Here is a 22,055-nt window from a genome sequence, read left to right on the forward strand (position 1 = left end):
TCTTTTTTTTTCAAGAATAAAAATAAAAATACTTTAAAATATTCTTACATAAAAATATAACACTGTAGAATTATATATATATACACACAGACTTATAATTTATTTACATTTATTTATGCGTATCTAAGTATAAAATATGAAAACATTCCGATGTAATTTTTCTATATTTTCTACGAAATAAAGTATCAAGTTTCTAATCATTTATCTAAACTGTTTTCATTTATAAATTATTAATCTTACAAATTTATATAATTTTATTCATAAGAATTCATTATGTAAAAGTCTATAAATTATTAAAATCTTTTCTTTTCTTTTTTTCTTTATGTACTACAAATGTTCTGACACTTATTGCATTTCTATAAATATAATTTTTAGCGATATAAATGAAAAATAACAGCAAAAAATTTAAAGAAACTCTCTTCTTTTTGGAAGAAGAAGAATAAAAAAAAAAGACACTTTCGCTTAAATTTTTTATTTTTGGTTTGTCGTTTATTATACATTTTTTTTCCATTTCCAAGTAAATGTTCCACTCTATTCAAATCGACATTTTTTGATGGACCTTTGCTTACGATCATGCAGTGAAGCAGAGATAAGAATAGAAAATGCGATTTACTATCAGGAAAAAAAAAAATTCTTTTCACCTATAGCAGGTACACAAGATAACTATAGATTCTTTAATATCTCGCCCATCACACACACACTCAAAACTTCATACTTTATCGTTTATCGTAAGGTAACATATAAATATTCGAAATTGGTCTATTCAATAAATTATTCTATTTAATACACGCAAAACGATGAATGTTGTTATAGGAAGAATTTATAAGAATATTATATGAATTTTTCTTCCTTCCCTCCCTCCCTCCCCCTCTCTCTCTTTGTTAGATGCGAAGGTGTTGATGCTGTTATGGTCTTTATCACAATCAACGGTCAGAAGGAAAGAGTAGATAACTTTTGTGGCAACAAACTCCCAGCGCAATTAATGTCAAACGGTGCTTCGATGGTTGTCGAATTTAAGAGTTACGCCTCATCACCAACTGTCAAAGGATTTCGCGCTATTTATAGATTCGTCACAAGTAAGTTGTTTTTTTTTTCCTTTTATTCCGCGTTATCACATTATCATAATGACGTTGTTATTAAGATAATTTGTAAATCGAGCTACATTAAAAATTTTATAATGAATAAAAAACACATTAGTTTAATTGAACGTGCAAAAAAAAAATTAAATTAAAACAGTTAGAATTATATATTAATTTTAAAAAGTTTATAATAAGTAAATCACTCTGTTGAAAGAAGAATTTGGTAAAAAGATTTATTAATCTTAGTAATAATGTCAAACGAAACAAATTAATCTTTAGGAAACTCTCCTATCTTCACTAATACTTAGAAAGATGAAAAATTAGACATCGTAAAATTAGATATCATACATCTATATATCTACTATACTGAGGAAAGTATGTATTTATTATATGTAATAAATAGATCTTTCAACGTTGTTCGTTCCCTGAGGTTAGAGGGTGTGAAATATTATTTGGAAAATAGAGACAAGATGTATAAGTTTCTGAATGAATAGACGTATGCTTCGTCGGTGTGGAAAAATCGATAACAGAAAGAATTCTGATGAAAAATTACATTTGTCGATCCCCTACATTCCAATAAAATTCTTATTATTTTATTAAATAATTTTAGAATATATTCGAAACTAATTTTATTATTTTAATTTAATTTTAGATTTCGGTATTTCAAGCGGCAAGCAAGATCCTCAATCAGGCAAGTTTCAAATGGGAGATGGGAGAAAAAAAATATATATTTAATTTTCGTAATTGAATTATATAAAACTTAATATTTATTTTATTTTAAATAATTTAGATTATTGTTATATATTTTATATATTATTTTTGCATTTTTAGTAATTGTTTTCTTTACATTATAGCTATAATTAAATTTGATTTTTAGATTAATATTAATAATTAAGTTTATGGTTAACTCATTAATGATAAAGTCTACTCGTTTGCTTGTTATCTGCATTGATTTATATACAATAATTCGAATAGGAGGAGTGATTTAGCCTTGAGTGCTAGATTTTACATTTTGAATACCCTATATTGTAAATCGATTTACTTAACTTTGGTGAGATTTTATTGGTTTCCTCATAGTTTGAAAGCAATTAATTTTATCTTGTCTAAGATTCGCATCCTATTCTTCCTTCCTTCCGGGTGAATAAACCTTTTGTGTAGTATTGTATTCCAGTCCATAGTGATCATCTCTTCGTGATTCTCATACCAATTTCTTCTCCTATTACATTTGCCTGAAACCTTCGATACATGAATTTTCATCCTTGGCATGAGAAACTTCTTACTTTTAAAGTGATAACTTTTCAAAATAAAACAGAAATTTTCGAATATATATTTTGCTTTTATTGACGTGTAAATCAAATAAAATAACATAATTTCAAGTTACTTTTAGGAAAAATAAAATACTTAATTAGATTTTACATTAAAAATAAACAACACAAAAATATATTTTACATTATTCTAATTATCGTTTAACTGTAATAAAAATTACTATTTTTGCCCTTATGATTACATTAAACTTCATATTTATTAAATAAAGACAATGTGTCTTGTTAAACTAGTGAACACAGATATAATCAAAAGGATTAATCTTTTAAACCAAGTAAAATTACCTCACTTGAGTACTACTTGCGATTCAAATGCAAATCATTGTCACGTCCACCCTTTAAAGCCGGGTATACATGTACTAGTATACCTGGAATGTATACCTGAACGTGTGAATGAAAAAAACTGATAGTTCTGTCATCCATATATTCAGGTATACCGTACGTGTGTACACAAATGCAATATACATTTTAATCTTTTTAAAACAATCTTAATTTTACAATTATGAAAAAGGTAGTTTTCAAGTAGTCTAAAGAATAATAAAGACGAAATTCATTAAATTTTTTAAATATAAATTAATAATAAAAGAAAGAATATATAGGCTAAGTAGATTCAAGTTTTATATACCATAAGCAGTATGGTATGTAAAACTTAAATCTATGTTTGTAATTTAAAAGTGGAAGTTTGTCTTTTATTTTTTTAAAACTCTTTTGTCTTATGAACACTAGCGAGACTCCCCTGTGAAGGGTCACTAAAAGTCCTCCTGAACAGTTAACTATCGTCTTGACCGCCAACAGGAGAACACAATAAGATTTGATTGTGATTCTTATTGTTTGATATATCTCGATTTAGCGCTACACTTGCTTACAGAAGAGGAAAATCGCTGCCTAAGAGCAAAGTTTGACTGTATCTTCTTTCTCTATAATATTTAATGTTATTTATATACTTAGAACTTATTAGTTACATTACTTATCTATTGTAACTCATAAATTTTCATGTATTATCAATAATTTATCCCGTCGAGATATACTTTAGAGTTTTCAAAATTCGAATATACTGTAATATTAACATATAAATTTACTTTATAAATATTTCATGATGAAATCTATCTCATAGGACAGACTAATACATTTTAGTTTTAAGAATATATTGATTAACAATAAAGAATTTTATCAAGTCGAAAATTCCTCTCTGGTTATCAAATTATTGCTTTGACCATCATTTAGTAACCATTTCAAAAAGGATAGGTTCATTAGAGTTGTCAAAATGATTTTATCAACTTGATGTATGACGTGATATAATTAAGCAAAATAAGTTCATGTTAAATAGGTAGAGAAATATAATTTGTGCTTTATAAAATATATTAATTAATGTGGTTCTTTTTATTTATTTTTTCCAATTAATTCTTAAATTATATTTGTTTTCATGCGAGATTAAAAAAATTTTTTTTTAATGATTTAGCTTTCATTACAAAAATACCGTTTGAAATATTCTTAAATAAGATAAATATTAATTAAAATAAACGTTGTAAAAAATTTATTTTTAATTTTACTACATTTTGTTCTTAAATTTTGAAATTAAAAGCGAAGAAAATACTTAAATTTAATTGAAAAATATTTATAAAAAAAATCAATTTAAATTGAGAAATAGGATCGTAAATAAAATATTAAATAACAAGATTTAATTTTTTTTTTTGAGTTAAAGAAATAAAATTTTTATTTCTTTTAAATTCGAAATGTTTACATATTATAAGATTAGATTACAGAATAATTTTAAGTAATAAAAAATATTTTTATATATGATATAATAATTATGTTTTATTTATTAAAGAATATTTCTTGTATAAACATCTTAATTACGATAGAAAAAAGAAAGAAAACTAATGGATGTACTAATGATTACATTATGTTTTCTTCGTTTAAAAAGAAAAAGAAAAAAATTAACTACTACTTTTACATAAAAGAAAACGTTGTTGAAAGTTTTTAGAAATAATTTATTATTGAGGAATGTTTCATTTTATAAAACAATTTTAAAACTTTTAACGAGTTTCTCCTATTGATTTTCTTTTTCTTTTAAATTTAAATCTTAAAAACAATCTTGTTTCTCTTCTCGTGATATATCTTGAAAAGAAATTATCTTTAGTAAAAAAAAAAAATATTCTTAAAGTTTTTAATATCGATTAAGTAAACAGATTTATGTTGTTTTATTTATAATTTTCTTTAATTTATTTTGTAAATAAATTTATATTTAAGTTACAATTAAATGTAATTTTATATTAATATTTTTATTGTATAGATATTATTAGTGTTTGCTTAATTTTTTCAGTGTATGTTATGGTATTTTGTCAATGAGTTGTGTGATTTTGTTTGGAATGCGATGTCTCGTCTGTTGTGATGGGTTGTTTTGCCTGTGATTATGGCACGATTATATTGCGTGTGTTATTTTCTATGACCCACCAAGACGTGTATTGTTATATGTTTCCTGTGTGTGTAATGGTTTGTGTTAGTGTGCAAGCTTTATTGTATAGATATTATTAGTGTTTGCTTAATTTTTTCAGTGTATGTTATGGTATTTTGTCAATGAGTTGTGTGATTTTGTTTGGAATGCGATGTCTCGTCTGTTGTGATGGGTTGTTTTGCCTGTGATTATGGCACGATTATATTGCGTGTGTTATTTTCTATGACCCACCAAGACGTGTATTGTTATATGTTTCCTGTGTGTGTAATGGTTTGTGTTAGTGTGCAAGCTTTTGATGTATTATATTTGCTATTTAGTTGTGTCGTGTTAAAAGCTTACAACCGGATATGATGTGTTGTACGCGAATATTTTTAGTTTTTAAAAAATTTTTAAGCTTGCTTTAAAGCCATAAGCAATAAATAAATATGTTTTACGGTTTCACGCATATCTGACACTTCGTAAAAGTGTTGTGTCTATGTGAAACTACGGGAGGCACATTTAAAAAAAAAAATGTGGTTCCTGTAGTTGTATTTATAACCCAGTCTTGTATGGCGAATATTTAAATTTACCCCGAAAATATATCTGTTACTTCTACAATTTCTTAATGTTGAATAAGATTAAATATAAATTAAATAGCTTAAATTTTATTTTATTTCATTTCTTAGCTTTATATTTATTTATTTTTCTTTATATCGATGATTGACATCATTTAATCTATAGATTTTTCCATTAAACAATGATAACCTTAATCTTAAACTAACTATAATATTAAAATTTACAATTATTTAAAATAATTTTATCAATTTTTTTTAAAAAAGAACATCGAAATCTATACTAAATATTTTTTAAAAAATGATATCAAAAGGTATCTTTTCTAAATAAAAATCCAACAAAATGTCAGAAAAATATATTGTTAAAGATTGAAGTTGATAACTAATTCTGATACAAGAAAATATTTTCTAAAATATATAATAGAATTCGAAATTGACTTAGTTTAAAGCTTTTAAACTTTCATTTTCAATTTATTTTTAACATAAATAAAGATTGAAAAATATTCGTATATATATATATATATATATATATACCCCCAATGTNAAGAATAATAAAGACGAAATTCATTAAATTTTTTAAATATAAATTAATAATAAAAGAAAGAATATATAGGCTAAGTAGATTCAAGTTTTATATACCATAAGCAGTATGGTATGTAAAACTTAAATCTATGTTTGTAATTTAAAAGTGGAAGTTTGTCTTTTATTTTTTTAAAACTCTTTTGTCTTATGAACACTAGCGAGACTCCCCTGTGAAGGGTCACTAAAAGTCCTCCTGAACAGTTAACTATCGTCTTGACCGCCAACAGGAGAACACAATAAGATTTGATTGTGATTCTTATTGTTTGATATATCTCGATTTAGCGCTACACTTGCTTACAGAAGAGGAAAATCGCTGCCTAAGAGCAAAGTTTGACTGTATCTTCTTTCTCTATAATATTTAATGTTATTTATATACTTAGAACTTATTAGTTACATTACTTATCTATTGTAACTCATAAATTTTCATGTATTATCAATAATTTATCCCGTCGAGATATACTTTAGAGTTTTCAAAATTCGAATATACTGTAATATTAACATATAAATTTACTTTATAAATATTTCATGATGAAATCTATCTCATAGGACAGACTAATACATTTTAGTTTTAAGAATATATTGATTAACAATAAAGAATTTTATCAAGTCGAAAATTCCTCTCTGGTTATCAAATTATTGCTTTGACCATCATTTAGTAACCATTTCAAAAAGGATAGGTTCATTAGAGTTGTCAAAATGATTTTATCAACTTGATGTATGACGTGATATAATTAAGCAAAATAAGTTCATGTTAAATAGGTAGAGAAATATAATTTGTGCTTTATAAAATATATTAATTAATGTGGTTCTTTTTATTTATTTTTTCCAATTAATTCTTATATTATATTTGTTTTCATGCGAGATTAAAAAAAATTTTTTTTAATGATTTAGCTTTCATTACAAAAATACCGTTTGAAATATTCTTAAATAAGATAAATATTAATTAAAATAAACGTTGTAAAAAATTTATTTTTAATTTTACTACATTTTGTTCTTAAATTTTGAAATTAAAAGCGAAGAAAATACTTAAATTTAATTGAAAAATATTTATAAAAAAAATCAATTTAAATTGAGAAATAGGATCGTAAATAAAATATTAAATAACAAGATTTAATTTTTTTTTTTGAGTTAAAGAAATAAAATTTTTATTTCTTTTAAATTCGAAATGTTTACATATTATAAGATTAGATTACAGAATAATTTTAAGTAATAAAAAATATTTTTATATATGATATAATAATTATGTTTTATTTATTAAAGAATATTTCTTGTATAAACATCTTAATTACGATAGAAAAAAGAAAGAAAACTAATGGATGTACTAATGATTACATTATGTTTTCTTCGTTTAAAAAGAAAAAGAAAAAAATTAACTACTACTTTTACATAAAAGAAAACGTTGTTGAAAGTTTTTAGAAATAATTTATTATTGAGGAATGTTTCATTTTATAAAACAATTTTAAAACTTTTAACGAGTTTCTCCTATTGATTTTCTTTTTCTTTTAAATTTAAATCTTAAAAACAATCTTGTTTCTCTTCTCGTGATATATCTTGAAAAGAAATTATCTTTAGTAAAAAAAAAAAATATTCTTAAAGTTTTTAATATCGATTAAGTAAACAGATTTATGTTGTTTTATTTATAATTTTCTTTAATTTATTTTGTAAATAAATTTATATTTAAGTTACAATTAAATGTAATTTTATATTAATATTTTTATTGTATAGATATTATTAGTGTTTGCTTAATTTTTTCAGTGTATGTTATGGTATTTTGTCAATGAGTTGTGTGATTTTGTTTCGAATGCGATGTCTGGTCTGTTGTGATGGGTTGTTTTGCCTGTGATTATGGCAAGATTATATTGCGTGTGTTATTTTCTATGACCCACCAAGACGTGTATTGTTATATGTTTCCTGTGTGTGTAATGGTTTGTGTTAGTGTGCAAGCTTTTGATGTATTATATTTGCTATTTAGTTGTGTCGTGTTAAAAGCTTACAACCGGATATGATGTGTTGTACGCGAATATTTTTAGTTTTTAAAAAATTTTTAAGCTTGCTTTAAAGCCATAAGCAATAAATAAATATGTTTTACGGTTTCACGCATATCTGACACTTCGTAAAACTGTTGTGTCTATGTGAAACTACAGGAAGCACATTTAAAAAAAAAAAGTGCTTCCTGTAGTTGTATTTATAACCTAGTCTTGTATGGCAAATATTTAAATTTACCCCGAAAATATATCTGTTACTTCTACAATTTCTTAATGTTGAATAAGATTAAATATAAATTAAATAGCTTAAATTTTATTTTATTTCATTTCTTAGCTTTATATTTATTTATTTTTCTTTATATCGATGATTGACATCATTTAATCTATAGATTTTTCCATTAAACAATGATAACCTTAATCTTAAACTAACTATAATATTAAAATTTACAATTATTTAAAATAATTTTATCAATTTTTTTTAAAAAAGAACATCGAAATCTATACTAAATATTTTTTAAAAAATGATATAAAAAGGTATCTTTTCTAAATAAAAATCCAACAAAATGTCAGAAAAATATATTGTTAAAGATTGAAGTTGATAACTAATTCTGATACAAGAAAATATTTTCTAAAATATATAATAGAATTCGAAATTGACTTAGTTTAAAGCTTTTAAACTTTCATTTTCAATTTATTTTTAACATAAATAAAGATTGGAAAATATTCATATATATATGTATATAAGGCTTTAAATTATATTTAAAATATACTTAAATTTATTCATTTACTTTTTAAAATAAATTATATAACGTTTTTAAATTTAAGTTTATCTTGTATAACAGAATTAAAAATTATATTAGAGTTAAACATACGTTCAAAGTAATTAAAGGAATTTTTTTTTGTTAAACTTTTATGACCACTTAAGTATATCGATCGTAGTTTAAATCTACTTAAAATATCAACTTTTTAAATTTAAGCTAAACCCATTTGGTTTAATTAAGTTTATATATATATATATAAAAAGACGAACAATCTCTTTTTAAAAGTCTCCATTAATTAAGGCATTTTAAATACGAATTCTATTTTAAAATTCTTTTAAGAAAACGTAATAAGGAATGTATTTTTAATAAAAGAACAAAGAATATTTGTCAATTCTAAACATTCGATATTTGGAAATCTTCATCTCAGCTAGAAACTTTCTAATTAGGTTACACGTCCATCAACTTGGCAGTAGTGACAGCTTAGGTATTCTAAGCTGTGTAAGCAGAATAATGTAGTTAACGAATAGTAACATAGCTGACTATCCTCTTTACGTCTTTATGGAGAAGCGACAGATGAAGAGAATCTACAATACATGTGAAATTCGTAACCTATTTAACTGTACAATTGTTTAAAGAACATATAATAAATTATCTGTAAAGATTCGACGCTATAACTATTAAATTTTATAATAATAATTATACTTAAGTGGATAATTTAAATATAATTTTAAATTATTTTAAAGAAAGTTTGAAATGCTACAATTATGATGAACGTTTACCATTTGTATTTACTATGTATTTGATTTTGAGCTTCATTTTACTTAAAAAATTTCGTTGAAATTATTTAAAGTTGCCTGTAGTTTTGTTTGTGTAATCCTAAATTCTCTTAATAAAGTAATAACATTAATAGATTACATAATAAAATGATCCCTAAATCGAAATGAGATAATGAATGAAGATTTAAATTACAAAAGCCACGTTTTAACAAACTAAACAACATAACTAACATTAAAAATACAATTTTAATGTTAATAATTATACTTTTAGTTTGTTAAAATCTGGATTTCGTAATTTAATTCTCGTGCATAATTAAATTTAATTACACAAACGTATATACATAAGTAAAAACAGATAAATGCATTAAATAAAGAAAATGTAAGTTAAAATATGTAAATATATACAATTCTTAACAACATTATTAATATTGTTGTGATGTCGTTACAACTAATATTAGTAGAAAAGAATTTTTAACAAATAAACTTTTAATATTTAAATTACTATAATTATAACAAATATTAGGATTGAATCAGTATAATTCACACTTAATCAATTTAAAAAGGAGTTGGATGACCGGCACTACTCCATTGCTAAAGGAAAAATATGATGTACAGGGGCAAGACATTACAGTACTAGTTTGAGGTGGAGAGCATATATTTTAATTAAAAATAAAAGAATATTAAATAAAATAAAATAAATGAGCCTTAATTTTAATCATTTTGAACAGAATAGTATATATAATATATATATATTCAGTAAAATATTGATTGAATATCTTTATAATATCTAACATGTGTGAAGAAATATATATATATTTTTAACTTTAATAACTTCATTTTATTATTATTTTAATACAGCAAAACCTCGATTTAACAGACTAATTCGGGCGACGTGTCTGTTAAAGCCTAAATTCGAAATGAGATAAAGTAGGTTTGTTAAAAAAAAATCCAGCGACGAGTTGCTTAACTTTCCCGGCAATATTTAAAATTTTGGTAGCGCTATCTGTTATGTTATGTTATTTTTAAAACCCTTTTTATATTTTCAGTTATTATAAAATGACAAAAAGCTTAATTTTGAGAGTGTGGATGGGTTTATTAAAAAATTGTAAATACTAATAACGAATAAAATCGTCATTAAGTCCGATAGCACTCGAGATAGAACACACGACTCTCCTCTATCACCCCCACCCCGTCGACCTTTAGCTACCAAAACTTAAGATCATCAATTCCTCTAATACGCTAACCTATTTGCAAAATTTCAGAAATATTCGACAGAAAGCACAGGAGTTATTAAGCTTCAAAAAGAGTGAAGAAAATCGTGCCACACACTAACATTCATATATACAAAAAATAATAAAAACCCTCGAATTTTTTTTTTGCATTTCTCAATGTTTCAATGTCCCGAGTACAAAAATGTAGAAATCTCGGGGGTGGGGATCATTTTTTGACCTATCTTCAGACATTCCCTCTGTTATATACGACAGCCGAGAAAATAAAAATAAGTTAACTAACAAATTAGTTATTTTGCCTCTTTTTACTTATGTAGATATGTTTGTTTAATTAAAAATAAGCGTGCATAAGAAGTTAAATTTCACAGGAAAGTTTTCTGCATGTATTATTGCTTATACACTCACCTGTAATAAACAAGCGTACGATCTAAAATTAAATTAAATAAATATCTTTTGAAAAATACATTTTAATTTTTGTATTTAACTTAAATAAATAATATTTTATTAAAGGCGGTAACTCTTGAATTTAAAAAAATAACCTGTTAATTTAATTACATATAAAAAGCGTTTTAAAATCAACAAGGTATTAATTAAATCAAAGTTTTAGTATAATGAATTATTAGACTTTAATGATTCACAGAACTCAAATTTAGTAGGAAATTCATACATTTTTAATTTATATGTATGTGTGCTTGAACTTTTTTGTTATCATTTTTCTATGCCTATTATTTTTAAGTTATATCAGAATGCTCTTTATTTTCTTTGTAAGGATGTCTGAACTTTGTTCAGTCATACGTGAAGCATTGAGTGCAGTCAAAAGAGAAAGCTTTATTGAGTAGGCCTATTTGCTTCTTATATATTCTAACCATGAAATCTAGATCAAATAATTTTCTGACATATTCCCAATTTATTGTTTGCTTTATTTTTTTTTAATTCAGTTATCCATTTATGTAACAGAGAACTAATTAAAGAGTAATGAGAAAAACAAATTATGTCTGATAATTATTAGATAATTTACTTACAAGAGATTCAAGTATTATATTACTCAGTTCTCTTAGATATTAATTAAGTGATATTTATTCTAATAGCTCTCAGATTTCTGTCTCTACTTCAAGTTTTCAACCTTATATTGTATTTCACTTCTTACTCTATTGATTTATATAGATATAAATAAAAAAATCTTTATCTTCTTGTTATAACAACAAGATATTTTTACAAATCCATGAGTAGTTTTTAATATTCTAGCAATTTCATTTATCATTAAAAATATATTATTATTCAATTATTTGTCAAACGTTTTTGTTATAAAAATCTAAATATAACGTAGAAGTAACAATAAAATTCAATTATTTCATAAATATAAAAGAATTTTTTTAAATATTACTTTATCTGACTGTTCTATTCTATTGATACTCGTTAATCTGGAGATAGGAGAAGGACTGATTTAAGATTAAAATATTCAAAATCTAGAAGACGAATTAAGCTGAAATTCTCGGAGGATTTACATCTAAATATCCTAAATCTATAAGGACTACGGTGCATAAACTTCCATCGTGTTCATTCATTTTTTTTTTTTCGTGTGTATGGTGCAGTTTACCTTGAGAGATATTGATCTCGTCGTTACAAAAACTAAAAAAAAAGCACGTAATATAACGACACATGTGTCAATATTTATTTGAAATGCTACTGTTTTAATGCTTCCAGTACTTCCTTGAAGGCGAAGGAACTCGTTGTAAATCTAATATTTTATTAATATATATATATTTTTTGCCTTTTAAGGTAAAAAAAACATATTTGTTTCTTTATAAAATGACTTATATTACATTAAAGCTTCTAAAGTATTATTAGTCATTTATTAAATTTTATTTAGTTTAATTATTAAAGTCAAGTTTAGAAAAATTGGAAAAGATTAACGTTTAATAAACGATACACTTCATTAAATAAAGAAAGAAAAAAAAGTTTTTTTTTTTTAAATTTTATTAATAAATTTGAAGCGAAGATATTTATTTTTATTACATAAAATTTTTAAAGAAAATTAATCAAACGTTTTATTAAATAAACGTATAAAAAGTATGAACTAGATTATTATTATTATTATTTTAAAAATAAAATTACATAATACATTAATTTTATCATATTTTTATATAAATTCAAAGCAATTGATTTTAAAATTTTAAATTAATTTATCACTGAGTATAATAATATAAAATATCAAAGGTCGAGGGATATTTTAAGTATTATATAAGTAGTATTTCGATTAAAAAATTTTAAAATGTGTTTTATTTATTAATAAATTATCGAGAGAAAATCAAACATAGTCTTTCAAATTCAACTTGATTTACAAACAATAAAATCCAAACAAATATATAAAAATACAATAAAAGGTATAATAAATAAGTATGTAAAATAAATAAATAAATAAATAGCAAGTTAGTTCGTGAGAGAATTTATTTATTTTTTTTAATATATTTCAGAAGAATTAATTATTAAAGAATAAAAAATCAATTGCAAACACAGTTATTTTAATTATTTTTAATCATATGTAATCATTTTTATAATATTAAATACGTTACGAACTCATTACTTATTATAAACTAATTAATAAATTATGAATATTAAATGAATTTGCTATAAAAAAAAAATTTTAATTATCAGTGTAAATTATAAATTTAACATTCAATTTGTTTGAAGGTTAATTTATAATTTACACAGATAATTAAAATTTATACAGTAATTTGGTATTAAAAATCTTTCTAAATATGAACTTGCATAATATTTAGAATGTTATCATTCTTGTTTTTATATTAAGCTAAATATAAAGAATTTTACCAATTTTATATATGTTTTTTTTTTAAGCTGATAGATAAAGCTTGGACGAAATAGGAAATTTCTTGCTTTCTAAGAAACTCCATGCCATTATAAATCAGCTTATAGAGAAATACAATATCAGAAATGAAATTGAACTGAATTTTCTTTTGAAGCAGTTTTTCTTTTACAAGAAAATCCAAATAAAACTAATTCATATAATTTATTTGCAAATTACTAAATAATTTTTTTAATAATAGTTTCACTTAAAATTTTAAATGCAAATAAATAAATAAAATAAAATGCTATTTATTATAGAAAAGTTTTGTTAAAATTTCACTGGAAGATACTGTCACTCAATAATAGAGCGTGAAATATCAATATGTCATAAAGACGATAACGTTAGCCATTATCTTCTTTACTAACACTTTATGAAGCTCTGCAAGTTTATGGAATTTTTCTGGAATGCAATAATAATACCTATCCTATCCTGAATCCAGAAAATCGTGATATGTTCTAGAAAGACCAGATGTGACCGCGTGACATTGGTTCACATGTTAGCAATAGAAATGTGATCGTATTTCTATTACTTTAAGAAATATTGCAGAGACTTTTCACCTAGTGAAGTCATTGCATTTGGAACATATATTGATCAATCTTCATCCATATGTAATCTTTTCTTGTTCAGAGTACATCAGAAAAGATGAGTAGTTTTTGGATGCGAAGTAATAATATTAAGTCACTAGAGACATCGTTAAATAAAATACATTTGAAATCTGAATATGTCTGTTACGTTTTCTGTTATGAAAGTAATTACTATCTTGTCTATTTTTTTTTCAAAATTATTTTTATTTATTCATTTATTTACTGAACATCATCTGATACTACAAAATATTACTTAAGACTCTTAAAGTTATTCTCAAAAAATAATTTATACAGCAATTTAAATATTCTTTTTCTGATGTTCTATTTAATAAACATTATTTAATTTAATTTTTTTTAATCCTTAATATTGTTTTTCTTTTCTTCTCTTTACTTTTTCTCTTTTATTTTTTATATTCAAAGAATGGAATATGTATTAAGAAATTTTACTGTAGTTTTTAAATTTATATTTACGAGTACTTTAAAACAGAGTTGATGGTTCAGTTTAACGACTAGAGCAGTGATTCTCAACCTGTGTATCGCGATCTATCTGTAGGGGTGCACAAAATTTTAAAAATCGTTTAAAAATACTAATCTGCCTCTATTTTTTAATATTATTTGTATATTATTTATACTAAAACATGCAAATTTTTAATGTCACTGTTTGTTTTTTATGTATACGGGCATTTTTAATGCAACACTGACTCGTTAGTGTGCTACTAAAAACTTTGAGAATGCCATTAATTCCATAAAGATTAGTACAACTAATTAAAATAATAGAAATTTTGCACAAATAATTATCAATAATTATTCATTGGAAAAAATATATATTTATTGAAAATTATATTAATTTAAAACCAAGTATTTAAAGGAAGCAACACAAATACGTACTCATCAATCTCAGGCCAGTACTGTCAGTAAGATTTTAGTAATAGTTAAGCTCCTAGATCTTATACAACATTAAATATTATATGATATAGGCTATACATTATATAAGGTTAAATGAAAAAGGGCCTCGCCTGCTTAAGGCCTCAAACAATCTAAAGCTACCAATGGGATTAAAATATCTCGCTTTTTGTAGTGTGTAAAGCGAATTCACTCACTTAAATATCAAACTTTTGTTGGCGATATTTTGAATAATTTAATTTGTTCCGTCTAAATAAAATACGTTAAATATATATAAATTTATTTAATTTATTAGTGTTGATTTTTCGAATTTTATACGTATTATTTTGAATTAACGTTTTGTTGATTGGACATCACCAACTTCAATTAAATCTAATGAGAAATTAAATAAGACATTTTCTTTAAGCACTTTAGAATTTTAAATTTTAATTAACAATTGCTAAATTAAAAAAAAGAACACAATTTGTTTTATTCATCATAAATTTAATAGAAAAGATTGATTTCTTTTTTAAAAAAATCTATTATCATTCAGTCTAGCTATAATCTTAGATTATAAAATATTTTTTTATTTAAAAAAATATATATTCAAAAACTCTCTGAAATTCCTTTTTATAAACTAGAAAGAATTTGAATTTATATAAAACGGGTTTTGCTTGGAGGAAATGGTTTTGTGAGCAAATATTGACCTGCGAATACGTTTCCTTAAACAAACTACTGAGAGTAAGAAAATTCTGTTTATGCAGGCACTTCTAGGAATCTTAGTTTACACATTGATACGTCTTTCCTGTTTATTATATTATATATGTATAATATTATAAATATATATTTAAACTACATTAACAAATAATATAAAATATATTGCATTTATTTATCTATGAGAAAATAAGGTTATGAAATTTAAAATTTTAAATCAATCAATTAAATGAAGTTATTCATAAAGGTATTGTAAAATTAAAATTAGACTGTAATTATTTATTTAAATTAATTATATTTTATAAATTATAGTGAAAATATTATTTAAAATATATAAAAATTTGAATTTGGAGTAAGATATGTAACTTACTAACAACAGATCAAAGGAAGAGGTGGAAAAAAAATGATAGAATTCTCATTATTTCCTATATCTTTTGCACGTACAGTACATTAACGAGAGAAAAACATTCAAAGAGGGTTGAAGTACCGCAATATCATAAATATCTGAGAAAATTGTCAACATTAAGTGGCAATTTTCCACTTCTCTAGGGAAAATATTCGTATAGTCGATGGGATTAACGTTCCAGAAAGGATTAACGTGATTATGATTACGTCTTTAGTGATACTTAAAAGATAAAAATGACTTTAATGTTTTTAAGAAATGCTTCAAAAAGAAATAGTAAATATTTATTAAATTGTAAATCAATAATAATCGAATATATCTTATATAATTGCTTATACAAACCTATCAAAATTATTTTCTACTTCGTTTATTTATTTGCAATGAATAGATTTTTATTCTAATATTTAAATATGTTTTTTAAATATAAGAAAACATTAAGTTGGCAATTTTGAATTTTATTATAATTTAAGAATTTATTCAAAATAAATTTAATTTGACGATTTAAAATAATAATAAAATTTCAAAGATTCTTTATTTGCTATAGCTTTACACACATACAACTTTATTAAATCTTTAATAAATTATATATATATATAAATTACAAATCTGAAAATAATAATAAAACTTTATTTAGATAAAGAAGAAAAATTGTTAATGTTTTAATTCTCAAAAGACTAAAACTGATTTAAGAATTAATATAGTTAAAATTGGAGACAGCTCACTCTTAATGAAGATCTTTGTAATTGCTTGTATTTTATGCAACTTCAGATATAAATGAATAAAAAAACTAATTAATTAAATATTGTAAATTAATTAAAATTTTGAAAGCTTTAAAAAAGAAAATCTTTTTTTTTTCATGAAGAAAAAACTATTTTTCAACTTAACAATTTATAATTGATTAGAAACTAGATTTATTCGAAAGTAGATTACTTTAAAATTTGAATACTTTGATGCTTCTTTGCACTAAATTAATGAATATTAAAATGTTTAATACAAGACATAAATAAAAGAAAAATTTTTTAAATTTAATTATTATTTTTTCTTAATCGTAACCTTATACATTTTCCTATATAATTTCGCTTAAAATTAATAAAGTATATAAACTTAAACATATTGAAAATTTATTGATTATAGAATTTCTGGCATTTAGAAGGCATTTGATTTATCTAGAGACAACTACTTTGTATATCTTTCGAAATAAATCCTATGTTATTTTATTATATTATCCTTCTTCCTAAATCTGATCTGAACAATGTGAAAATAAGATTTATACGAGATTTACTAGACCAAAAAAATGTATGAAACATCATACATTGATATGTGAGTTTGATAATGGTAAACTCCTTTGTCCATTCTATATTTTTTTTACAATATTTATCGCTTCCGAAATACACTTTTGAGCATTTCAACAATCTGAAACTTCTCAGAAAAGGATTCTATGTGAAATAATAGAATCTGACTCTTCCTATGTCAGTATAATGGAGTTTGTTTTACCCTAAGGATATCAAATATATATTTTTTCTTTATACAGATATAGTTAAACTGGTTCAGAACTTGAGACGTGTGAGAATGTTTTTTAATTCTTTTATAGCAAAAAAAAAACTATATTTTTCATTTATTTTCTTCTGTATTTTATCGTCTTTTGTAAAACTACGAAATAACACTATAGCTAACGGATGTAAGTAAAAGTGATTTTGTATTCTATTTATGTTCCAGGTATTAAATTTTAACGTAAATAAAGTTTTTGATATTCATGGATAGAAGAAAGTTTAGATTCAGCAACGAAAGAATAATAATAATAATAATAAAACTTTTAGTATATAAATATAATTTTTTTTTTTTGTATAAAGTTTTCAATAATCGAAGGAAGCTATTTTATTCCTTTTAGATTGAAAATTTAATTAAGAATATTTTAATATCGCTAAACATTTTTATTTTTTAAATTAAAAAATAAAACAGGAAAAGTTTATGTTCTTATTTATTTTTAGATAAATTTGAATTTTTCAAGATTAATGGAAAAATTTTGAAGATTAATGTCCTGTCCATCTGTTCTTACTTGAAATTCTAGATGATGTTTAAATTAAGAAATAGCCGTGAGAGTTTTATTTACTATCGTACATAAGGAAACTACTTCAAACACGAGTTCGTAGAAATTCCTAAGAAAATGACTGTCTTCTTCTTTTTTTTTTGATAGCAAAAAAAGAAAACAACATTCTAAACAACCAAGTTATTTTCTTTGTAATTAACTCCTTCATAATTACATTCCAGAGTTTACTAATTTTCCTGACTATTTGTTTTATTTTTACTAAGTTTTTACTTTTTTAATTTGTTCATGTTTTCGTTTTTATTTCATAACTTCTATATATATTAAAACATCGTGGGTATTTGTATTAATAATTAAAAAAAAACCCAGTATTTTAAATAAGTATTCCTGTTTGAATTGATTAAAAATAAACTAAAAATGGCAAAATTTTTTGGGCTACAATTTGAATAAATTGTAGACCTATAAATTCCCACTGTCTTCCGTCTGTTTGTCTATCTGTTTATCCATCTTTAATCTCGAGAACGGTATTAGATAGATGAAAACGAAGACCCGATATGAAAAGTACAGAGATAGGAGGCTTCGAGTAATTATATATTAACTTCCGGTAGAGACCGAAATTCACGTGGTTTCAATTCAAAAAATTTTCCCCCGAATAGAGTTACATACATGACCGACATGACTATGTTGTTGTAAGGAAAAGTATGATGTACGGGGGAAGACACTATTAAAGATAGAAAATATATTGTAAATGAAATAAATTAAAAATTCCAACCCGGCTCGTTAATTATAAGATAAAACTATGATAGATATAAGATTAAATTATAACTCTATTATAAGCTATAATATATAATATAACATAAATATATATTATACATTAACATTATTATATATAATATATACTTATCTAAATATATAAAATTGCTTGTCCTGACTGACTCACTCATTCATTCACTGATTCATCATCGCCCAGAGCAAACCGCTTAACCTAAAGAGGTGAAATTTGGTACACAGTTAGGGTACGTCATGGAAACGCACACTAAGAAAGGATTTTTCGAAATTCCAACGCGGGGGGGTGAGGGGGAGCATTAAGTCTTAACCGGAAAAACGGCTTCTACTGCGCTATTTTAGATGCGATTTTNTATCTTATCCTTGTTGACAGCTTGTATATCGAAAGAAAATTAAAATTGGATTTTCTGACTTAAAGCTGAAAAATCTCATTTTTTTTTTATATAATGGAAAATAGACTTGAGTAGAATAATATTATATATTATGATACATATTCTAAATCAGTTGTAAGACTTGTGCTTATATATTCATCAGAAACTGTAAAGACATGTCATAAATACAACTAGACATTACGAAAAATAATAAAATAGGACAAGGTTGAAATAAAAAAAAAATCTACATACTGTACAGTACATATGAGTAATAATGTAAGATAAAACAATAAATGAATTAGATTTAGAAAATATAATTTTTTAAATTTAAATTATGATAATTAAAAGAAGTTATAATTTAAAGTGTTTCCTCTATTTTGCAGCATTTTTAAAGTTATAATAGAGTTTAACAAATTTTCTAAACATATTTTTATATTGATCAGTTTGTTTTATATAATAAACAGGATTAAAACAGGATAAAATTGAGATTTTCATGAATTTTAGAATTATGGGATTATTTTTGTTAAAGAAATTATAAATAATGAAGAAATTTACAATAGATTTTACAAGTTTAATATATTAAATCACTCAAGAAATTGTTGTAAAGATTAAACTGCTCTCGTTTAAATATTTTTACTTATAAACCCTAAAGCTCACCAGTGACCAAGTATATATAAAACCCTAAACACTTGTAGTTGGTAACGGGCTTGTACCTCACCAATACTGGCTGTATGGTGTTTTCAGGGTTTTATTCGCGTGTCTGACGCCTAAATAGAGATAAATTTTTCTTGAAAGACTTATGCCATGAATCCAATACTTTATAAACTCTATAAACATTATCTTAAATGGTATTTTTCTTATACAATATACAAATTAACTTTGAGTGTCATAAATATCGATGATTTTCGTGTTTGCATAAGATCCTACATTTAAAAAATCTGTAATATTTTATAGTGTGTGGATTCATCTTCAACAGCACGGAACGATCAAATGGCTCATTTACTTCACCGAATTGGCCTGGATATTATCCAAGGGATACCGAATGTCATTATTTCTTTTATGGAAAGTCAAACGAACGCGTTCATATCACATTTGCTTATTTTGATGTGGAAGGAGTTACACCGTAAGAATTTTTATTAACGTTTTTCTTTTATACATATCAGATCTACGTAACCTTTAAAATATTGTTAAATTACGCTTATAATTAATAAAATGTGGAAGTATTAATTATATATTATTAAATATGTATATAATATCTACTGTTGTGTATGTAAAACATCTTAGTAGAATACACAATACGCCTTCGCTTTACGACGGTGCAATCCTCACTTTTATCACTTGTATAAGTTTTCTATTAAAACTATATTAAACGTATAAGTGTAATTAGTTTAAGTATAAGTATTAGTTACTTGAAATAGGCTTTTAATATGTAATTCGTATAAGGGGATTTTTGTATACTATGCATAATTATATCATAAGAAATTTAAAATCTGAAAGCTATCATTTAATATATTCTTATTAAATTTAAAGAATTTCTTTTAATTAATAAGCTAAAATTATTAATACTAATTTTATAATATTACTTTCAGATGTACAACCGAGACAGCCAGTGATTACGTAGAGTTTTCTAACTTCAGAACAGTTGACAGAAAAATCCCTAGACATTGCGGTTTAAAAAAGCCTAGAGTAATTGAGTCGGAAGGAGATTTTTTTAGAGTAACTTTTAAATCAAATGACAGATTTGACGGAACTGGATTTGAAGCTTTTTACCAATTTAGAAATTATTCTGGTAAGTACTCGAAAATCGATTATAAGTTACTCAAATTGCTTTCATTATCATAACAAATTCTACTAAATTATCATCATCTGTGATTTTTTTTTAAAGTTAGAAAAAAAAGGGGAGGAAAAACTCAAAAAAATATTTATCAATGTTTGAAGCGAATAATCTAATTTAACTCTTTTTCCGCGGTTGTGTTACATTCGATCGAATTCGACGACACACGTTTACAAACAAAGAAAGTGCCTGAAAGTTTTTATAACATTACTTATTGATCGAATACATTTTCCCTTTGTCACAGTTTATTTAATTACAAACTTTACTTTCTGTTTTAAATTAAACTATACAAAATTTCAAAAAAAAAAAAATCACTTAGCATTTTAAATTTAGAATATGGAATTTTACTGAAAAATTTTTATTAAAAAAAAAAAAAGTATTACAGGATTCTTCTTTAAATTTCAAAAAATTTTTTTTTTATATTTAAAGCTTATACTGTGATAGAAATATATTTAATTTTTCGTTTTTACATAAAGTATTTCATAAAAATTATCTGAGATTTAGTAAATTTTATTCAATCATTTATTATTATATCGAAAAATAAAAAGCTATGAGGAAATTTTGAGAAATTTTTAATCAATGATTATTACGTATTAATTTTCTATTAATGATTAATTATGGTATGGTAATTTTTTAAAAATTCTACAGGCTTTAAGCCTGGTTTTATATCTATTGTGAAGTAAGGCCTCGCCCACAATGGCGAAACTATTGGTAAGGGGTGAGATTTTACATATACAAATGAAACTATTCATTACATTCTTACATTCAAGATATCACAATGTCAATTTTTAGTTGTTTAATAATAATAATATATATAAAAATATTTTACAT

General features: G+C 23.7%; 1 protein-coding gene across 2 annotated transcripts in view; it reads left to right on the forward strand.

The window, feature by feature from the left end:
* The window catches only part of LOC111624038 (suppressor of lurcher protein 1-like), a 106,885-nt gene that overhangs the window by 80,288 nt on the left and 4,542 nt on the right, over positions 1–22,055 (forward strand). For both annotated transcript variants that reach the window (XM_023366804.1, XM_023366805.1), the window contains 4 exons: positions 886–1,076; positions 1,732–1,770; positions 20,345–20,513; positions 20,980–21,179. In XM_023366804.1, the coding sequence (XP_023222572.1) occupies positions 886–1,076; positions 1,732–1,770; positions 20,345–20,513; positions 20,980–21,179 (599 nt within the window). The remainder of the gene's footprint in view (positions 1–885; positions 1,077–1,731; positions 1,771–20,344; positions 20,514–20,979; positions 21,180–22,055) is intronic.

The sequence above is a fragment of the Centruroides sculpturatus genome, unplaced genomic scaffold (genome assembly GCF_000671375.1).
Source record: "Centruroides sculpturatus isolate CEXI.00-Female unplaced genomic scaffold, Cexi_2.0 scaffold192, whole genome shotgun sequence".
NCBI lineage: Eukaryota > Metazoa > Arthropoda > Arachnida > Scorpiones > Buthidae > Centruroides > Centruroides sculpturatus.